General features: G+C 44.2%; 1 protein-coding gene across 1 annotated transcript in view; it reads left to right on the forward strand.

Moving 5' to 3' along the window:
* Positions 1-7,495: 7,495 nt before the first annotated feature.
* SHTN1 (shootin 1) overlaps positions 7,496-8,905 on the forward strand; it is a 144,018-nt gene continuing 142,608 nt past the window's right edge. Inside the window, exon 1 of the mRNA XM_042457032.1 lies at positions 7,496-7,697. Coding sequence (XP_042312966.1) covers positions 7,640-7,697 — 58 coding nt within the window. The 5' untranslated portion in view covers positions 7,496-7,639. The remainder of the gene's footprint in view (positions 7,698-8,905) is intronic.

Genomic DNA, 8,905 nt, shown 5'->3' on the forward strand with positions numbered 1-8,905 from the left:
GCTTTTTTAACAGTGGTTTTACTATGGCCAATTTTAAGCTGGATGGAAAATGCCCTTCCCTGAAAGATGCATTGATTATGCGGTGCAACATAGTAGTTACAACCGCTCCCCCCTGAGCCGCTAGCCACAAGGGACAGGGATCGAGGGAGCATGTTGTCTTCCTAACGCTTCGAAGGATCTTGTCCACATCCTCGGTACTCACAGACTCAAAATGATCCAGTTCAATAGAGTCCACGGAAGCTCTGGAGACCTCTACTCTGGTTCCTGAAGAAATACTGGCATCGAGATCAGCCCTTATCCGAGAAGTTTTATCCGCGAGGAAGTTGTTAAACTCGTCACAGCAGGCCTTGGATGGTTCCAAAATAGAGTTCAGGGAGGAGGGCAGCTGAGTAAGTTCCCTCACTACCTTCAACAGCTCTGCCGGACGCGACTCCGTGGACGCGATACGCTCAGCATAGAACAAGTTCTTTGCTGCGCTTATCGCCATTCCATAGTCCTCCAAAAGAGAGTCTAGGAGTGCCTTGTCGGCTAAGCCCTGGTGTCTTCGCCATTTGCACTCTAGTCGTCGCAAAACCCGCTTCCTTTCCCTGAGATCCTCCGTGTACCAGGGCCGTTTTTTGGAAGCAGGTCTGAGAGGACGCTTGGGAGCGATACTGTGTATAGCCCTGGAGAGATCAGTATCCCAGATGGTAGTCAGGGCATCAACAGAATCGCCGTCAGTTCCAACCATATACCCCTCTAGGGCTTCTTGGAACCTTTTAGGTAGTGATTGGAGAAACCCATGTTTTTCTCCTCGTTCAGTGAAACCTTGAGGAGAATTTTTTTAAAAAATATTCTTCCCACAAATGCCCCTTCCAAAAGGTGATTTCTTCTCTTCCCTTCAGCAGCCAGCGAAATATTTTTCACAGATTTCTCTGAATGACAATAAAAGACAAGGCGAATAATTACGCTAATTACTTTGCATTTCAAACTCAATTACCATGTCAAAAGGAAGTTTGGCAGAGGTTTAAAGAACATTCCTATGCTTAAAAAAACCTGAAGGCATACACACAAAAGGCAAAAAAAGCCCAGCCTCAACAAGAAATGCTAGAGTTGAGGGGACCCTCAAGGACTATCCAGTCCAACCCCCTTCTTCTATGAAGTAATACATAGGAATACATGGCATACTAGAGGACATGTATTATTATTATTATTATTATTATTATTATTATTAACCTTTATTTATAAAGCACTGCAAATTTACACAGTGCAGTACATATAATCTTTTTAATTGGACGGTTCCCTGCCCTCAGGCTTACAATCTAACAAGACACAACACAAAAGAAGGGAGTAGTGGTGAGGAAGGGACATCTCTAGTAGCATGTCCTAGAGGACATGTAGTCTGACCCCTGTTCAACATCAGGATGTCACTGGAAGATGGGACAAACCGAGGGTTTTCTTGGCATAAAGAGGAGTTTTGCCCTGGGATGCCCCTCAAGCTGAGACAGTGTGACCCACCAGGGACGTAGCCAGGATTTTGGGAAGGGGGGGTCAAGACTAAGTGCCACCATTTTGAGAGGCTAAGAGCCCCCCCTATACACAAAAAGAGGGTCGAGCGTTTACCCTTGACACCTCGATGGCACCACTTTAACTTCCGTTATGGCTTCGTGCTATGGAATCTTGGGAACTGTAGTTTTGAGGACCTGTTGAGTCATCTGTCAGGTGCCACAACAAGCTACAAATCCCAGCATTTCACAACATGGAGCCAAGGGCAGTTAAAGTGGCCAAACTGGATTATTTTTTCAGTGCAGATGCAAACTGAGTCCTTCCTCTGAAGGTGTTTAGATCAGATAAATTCAGCTCGATAAAGCAAAGTGCAGCTGCACGAGCAATGAGCGGCAGCCACTCTGTTCATGCTCAGAGACACTCTGCTCATGCTTTGAGACACTGTATTCCAACTTCTGAGCTGAGCTAAAAACCCAGGCTGCATCCACACAACATTTCATTCCCACTTCCAAGAGGGATTTTTAATTTTAAGACACACACACACACTTTTTAATTCCAAGACTTATCTATCTATCTATCTATCTATCTATCTATCTATCTATCTATCATAATTTTTAATTCCAAGCCATTATACGTTCCTTTCTTTTTATAATAAACAAACCCCTTTAAGAGAATCCTATTTTGGGAGAAAGGCAGGGTATAAAATCAATCAATACAAAATTATTGTACAATAGTCCATCAGTGCATGGCTTGCATTATAAGACTTTATACCTTTATACATTTAAAAACAATTAAAATCACAGTAGGCTCAGAGTGCTATAGAATCAGGGAATCATAGAGTTGGAAGAGACCCCAAGAATGGCCATCCAGTCCAACCCCATTCTGCCATGCAGGAACTCCCAGTCAAAGCATCCCCAACAAATTATGTAATGGAGGTGTCCATCTACATTGTAGAAAGATATACTATAGATTAATGCTATGGAAAATCACCACCTTGAGTCCATATATTGGGAGAAAGGCGGGCTATAAGAAAATAACAACAACAACAACAACAACATCTGGGTATTGTAGTTTTGTGAGACATTTAGCCTTCTTTGTCAGAGAGCTCTGGTGGCACAGCATACTACAAATCCCAGGATTTTCCATAGCTTTAAAGTATTGTTGAACTGGATTACTTCTGCAATGTGCAGCCTTATTAGACTGCAGTTCCCAGCAGTCTGTGGTGCTGCTGGATGATGGGGCCTGCAGTCTAGCAAGCATTGCCTGGAGCAGGGCCATAGGACTCCACAGCCCCGATTCATCATCTTAGATTGATTCCATATATTAATTAATCATAAAATCATAGAGTCGGAAGAGACGCCAAGAAGGGCCCTGATCCAGTCCAACCCCATTCTGCCGTGCAGGAACTTTCCATCAAAGCACCCCCACTTTTTCAGCCTGTCCTCCTCCATGGTGGTCTTCTGACAGCCCTCCTTCTCCTATTCCTACTCCTTGTGGCCCCCCAGCCCTATGGCTGTGATGGTCACTGGTGGCAGGGACAGCAATGCTCCTGTGGCCCTCCTGCTACTCCTGCTGCTGCTCTTCCTTGGGCCCTATGGTTAAATGGTGTAATGCTTAAAGTGTCCCCAAAATGTGACCAAACTTGTTAGCATATTTCTAACACAGTAGAAAAATGAAATCTATCCTTTAGCTGTGTAGGAGCAGATACATGAACAGTGAACCAAGATTCCTTTCAGAAAGTAACCTACTTTTACAAAATGAATCAATGGGTGTGTTCTCTTCCCCCGTTTCCAAGTCCCTCCCCCCCCCCCCCCCACAATTTAAAAAAAGTTACTGATTCTCAAAATATTGTTTGTTCGGTAACTATAGATTTAAAACACCTTACAGATTGAATCACTAACCTATAATGCTTTTGAATGAAGAGTGATAGACTCCATGCTGCTACACATTGATTCTTCATAGACAGTGTTGCTTAAACATTATCAGTCTAGTCTATCTCCAGTACTGAAGATCAATACATCACATAACTTTGCTGCAAATGACTTGCTAACTCCCAAGTTAATATGAAGCCTGCCTTTTACTGCTATCCGTTCATGAATGTTGATTTTTAAAATAATTTGCTACCTTAACTGGCACAGTGCAGAATTCACAGCTGCAGGATTATAGATCTAGAAATTGCTAGGACTGTCTCTCTAATTCTTTTATCTTCTGTGTATGTGAAAGACAGAGATGGCCCTATTCATGCCTGCTCAGAGGTCAGTTCTAGTGAATTCAATAGGCGAATGTCTTGCAACCCTATGCATTTTCACTCAGGGAATTACCACATGAGCCATGAATCCCATTCTCGCTATGATTGGATTGATTATTTATTTATTTATTTATTTACTTACTTACTTACTCATTTCATTTACTTCTTTCATTCATTGGGGAACCCAAGGCGGCTCACAGATAAAACATTTTAAATGGTGATAAAATCACATATAATATACAAAAGTTGAAAACATAATCTAAAACACACACACACACACACACGAAATAAAACTAGGCTTGCATGACTTCAAAAAGCCTGCCTGCATAGGAATGTCTTTAATGAAAACAAAGACATCAATGTGGTTTGTTGTTGCTGTGACCTGACAACTCTACATAGGATTCTTAGGTTTGGAATGAACACAAGATAGTATCTACATCACTGTATACATTTTAAGACTGTCATATAGATTATTCAAAGTTAGGGTCTCCCTATTATATGCCTTGATCCCACGTGTTCATCCTTCTTAAACCAAGCAAAAACTGTGTTTAATGGACAAACATGGAAAAATATCAGTTATTGCAGGACGTATAACAATTTAGTGCTCCTTACTAGTCATTTTGATGCTCTTGCCCAGCCCATCCCCACCACAACCCTCTAAATATTGTAATATTTGCTCTGTGGGTTGATCTCACACCTTTAATAATTAGTACCCTGCCATCTCACCCCTACATCATGCCACAAATTCAGCAGGTCACAATGAGACACATTTTGGCCTTTGGCTGCGTCAGCCACTCTGTGATCATCAATGTCTGTGCCCCCCTATTTTGTGTCATTTTATTTTACCTAGTTCTACCCCTCTTTTAAAATGTTATATCCTATTATAGTCCATTTCATGGCCTCAAAGGAAATGTTCCCATGCCTTTATGTCATTCATTCATTCTGCCAGTATATTGAATGGTCAGCTATTGTCTAATTAGGGTCCTTTTAGTCAGCTATGGGCAATAAGCCAGTGTAGTGGTTTGAGCTTTGAACGATGACTCTGGAGACCAAGGTTTGAATCCCAGCTTGGCCATGGAAACCCACACGGGGGACTCCTGAACAAAACTTGCCAAGAGAACCACATGATAGGTTCACCTTAGGATTGCCATAAGCCAGAAACAACCTGAAGGCATACAACAACACCAATAACAACAGCATGGGCAAAATGTAGTCTTGAAGCCACGTATTCACCAAGGCTGTTTGGGGTGTTAACCTCTTCAAACTCTCTGGAACTTAGACAAGCGTGAACTATCTGTCCCAGAACAGAAATGCTCAGGAATAGCAAATCATCTTTTAAATAGGTTGTGAACCCTGCTCTGCCTTGGGTCCCTTCTGGGAGAAAGGTGTCATACAAATGAAATCAGTCAATCAATCAAGATGCCAGTGATGATGATAACGACAAGTCACTACAAAATGTAGGACATTCAAGAAAAATGGAGGGCAGGACCAAAGAAAAGCTCAAAACACTCATCATAAAATAAAGGCATGCTGCTTAGTCACTCATCTAAAGATGAAAGCATGTTCCCAATGGAGGACCCTTTGGAATCCCTCCTAGGCAGAAGTCTGAAATGTAGAACAGTTCCTGGAAAAGGAGGACCTTGGAGGATGACACCCAGGCATGTCCTCCTTTTCCAGGAGCTGACCAAAGAAAAGCTCAAGACACTCATCTCAAGATAAAGAATCACTGATTCATAGAATCATAGTTGGAAGAGACCGCAAGGGCCATCCAGTCCAACCCCTGGGTCCTGTTCTCTGGAGTAGCAGAAAACAAGCTTGTTCCATCCTCAATATGACATCCCTTCAAATATTTAAACACGGCTATCATATCACCTTTTAACCTTTTCTTCTCCATCGCACTGACTCATGTTCAATTTGTGGTCTACTTGGACTCCTAGATCCCTTTCACACGTACTTTCATTCAGCCAGGTGTCACCCATCCTATATCTGTGCATTTCATTTTTCCACCCCAAGTGCAATACCTTACATTTCTCCATGTTGAATTTCATTTTGTTAGTTTTGGCCCAGCTTTCTAGTCTATTCAGGTCGTTTTGAATCTTGATCCTGTCCTCTGGAGTATTAGCTATTCCTCCTAATTTGGTGTCATCTGCAAATTTGATGAGTATGCCCTCAATTCTGTCCTCCAAGTTATTGATAAAGATGTTGAATAGCACTGGGCCCAGGACAGAGCCCTGTGGAACCCCACTGGTCACTTCTCTCCAGGATGAAAAGGAGCCATTGTTGAGCACCCTTTGGGTTCGTCCGGTCAACCAATTACAAATCCATGTAACAGTTGCCTTGTCTAGCCCACATTTTACAAGCTTGTTTGCAAGAATGTCATGGGAAACCTTGTCAAAGGCCTTACTGAAATCAAGATACAGTGGTACCTCGGGATACGAAATACCCAGGTTACGAAATTTTCGGGATACGAAAAAATCCCATAGGAAATCATTGTTCCGGGTTACGAATGTTTTTTCGGGATACGAAGAAAATTTTTGGTGCTTTTTTCGGCTTTTTCGCACGAAACGCGGCTTTTCCCCATTAGCGCCTATGGCAATTCGGCTTACGAAGGCTTTTCGGGTTACGAAAGCGGCCGCGGAACGAATTACTTTCGTGACCCGAGGCACCACTGTATACTATATCCACAACATTCCCTTCATCTACCAAGCTGGCAATTTTATCAGAGAAAGAGATCAGATTTGTCTGGTATGACTTGTTTCTCTGAAACCCGTGTTGACTTTTTGTGATTCTGGCATTGCCTTTTAATGTTCACAGACTCTCTGTTTAATGATCTGCTCTAGAATCTTTCTTGGTATTGATGTCAGACTAACTGGATGATAATTGTTGGGAGCCTCTTCCCCCCCCCCCCTTTTTGAAGATGGGGACAACGTTTGCCCTCCTCCAGTCTGCTTCTCCAGGCATGCTTCTTAGTCACTCATCTAAAGATAAAGGCATGCTGCTCAGTACTGCCCCAAAGGGAGGACACTTTGGAATCCCTTCTGGGCAGAAGGCTGAATTATAGGTCAACTCCTGGAAAAGGAAGACCCTTGGAGGATGACCCCCAGCCACATCCTCCTTTTCCAGGAGCTGGCCAAAGAAAAGCTCAAAACACTCATCTCAAGGCAGAAAGGCATTCCAGTGGAGGAGCATGCTTTTCTCTTTAGATGACTTCTCCAGAATCTGGGCAGAAGGCAGAAATGGAGGGCAGATCCTGGAAAAGGAGGACGCTGGAGGATGACCACCAGGCACATCCTCTTTTTCCAGGAGTCGACCAAAGAAAAGACACTCATCTCAAGGCAGAAAGACATGCCGCTCAGTCCTTCTCCAAAAAGGGAGGAGCACATTTGGAATCCCTCTTGGATAGAAGGCTGAATTGTAGGACATGTCCTGGGAAAGGAGGACCCTGAAGGATAACTCCCAGGGCACATCCTCCTTTTCCAGGAGTTGGCCAAAGAAAAGCTCAAGATACTCATCTCAAGGCAGAAAGCCATGCTACTCAGTCAAGATAAAAACATGCTCCCAATGGAGGACCTTTTGGAATCCCTCCTGGGCAGAAGGCTGAGAGGAGGGCAGGCCTTGGGAAAGGAGGGCCTTTGGGCAAAGAGAGAGAGAGCTTGAGTGCCCAAGGTGTGTGCTGCTGCTGCTGCTGCTGCTGCTGCTGTGGCTATCCTTTCTTTCGCACATGCTCCCAAAGAGAGCCGGGCATGTGCAGTAGCTGTGCTGCTCCTGCGCCCGCCTCAAACCTTGTGGTCTCCCTTTCTCTTTCCTCCTCCTCCTCCTCCCAGGTGAAGACTGAGTGGCACCCGCCTGGCACCATCGGAGGGAAGAAGGGAAAGCAGGGAAAGGGGGCCTTTTCTGGGTGCCAGCATGGACAGCGCCCAGGGAGAGAAGCAGCTGGAGCTGATCGCCAGCCTGAAAGACCAAGGTAAGCAGAAGGAAGGAAGAAAGAGAGAAAGAGAAAGAAGGAAGGAAAGAGGCAGGGCTGTAGCAATGCCAGGCAGAGAGAGAGAGAAAGAGGCTCAGCCTTCAGGGTTTGGGAGTGGCTCTTGCCACCGCCTTGGCTTTGTTGTGCATTGGCTGCATCCACACTGGAGAAATAATCCGGTTTGGGAGCGCTTTAACTCTTTGTCTGGCTCAAGGTTATGGAATTCTGGGAGTTAGGGTTTGTTGTGGGGCCCAGAGCGGATTAAAGCGATGCCAAACCGGGTTCTTTCTCCAGTGTGGATGCAGCTCCAGGCAGGGTTCCCCCTCCATATTGTGGCCAGAGGGCCTCCTACCCCGCCCAGGAGGACAAAATGGAGGACATGCTGAAGGGGAAAAAAAGAAGGAAGGGAGAAGCTCAAAACACTCCTAGAAATATATAGTCATGGTCAGCATGGAGGACGTTTTGGAATGCCCCTATCTGGACTGAAGGTGGAAATGGAGGACAGGGCCTAGGAAAGGAGGACATGCCTGGCCACCCTGAGAGTGGGTGACCCCCCTGAAAAGCTGGAGGAGGGAGAGAAATGGGGGCAGAGGATGCCTTGAGGGCCAGGAAGGGGGCACCAGCACAGCCAGGCCTCTGGGCTTTGGAGTCTCCAGTCTCCATCCAGATTCCACCAGGCCCTGGAAAATCAGTTCCCTTTGGCTTCCTCCTCCTGTATTCCTCCTAGTGGAACTTCAGATACACCCCCCCCTTGACATTTTACCCAGATCCCAAGTAAATATTTAAACAACCCTGGACTGCCAATATAGTATACTTGGCCCTCCTTATCCACATATTCTGTACCGTGGCTTCAAGTGAACATATACTGTGTGTATATAAATATATGTGTGTGTGTGTGTGTGGATAGCAATAGCAAGTACGTTTCTATATTGCTCACTGATGTACTAAGCGGTTTACAAAGTGTATAGTTATATACAGTATATATGTATAACTATATATCTATAAGTATGTGTGTGTGTGTGTGTGTGTATAGATAGATAGATAGATACATAGATACATAGATACTTATAAATATATACTGGATATAAGCAATAGGAAGTACATTTCTATACTGTTCACTGATGTATTAAGCAGTTTACAAAGTATATGCATACACTGTGTGTATATAGTTTTAGATAGATAGATAGATACTATATATAACTATATAT

Source organism: Sceloporus undulatus, chromosome 3, assembly GCF_019175285.1.
Source record: "Sceloporus undulatus isolate JIND9_A2432 ecotype Alabama chromosome 3, SceUnd_v1.1, whole genome shotgun sequence".
In the NCBI taxonomy this organism is placed as follows: domain Eukaryota; kingdom Metazoa; phylum Chordata; class Lepidosauria; order Squamata; family Phrynosomatidae; genus Sceloporus; species Sceloporus undulatus.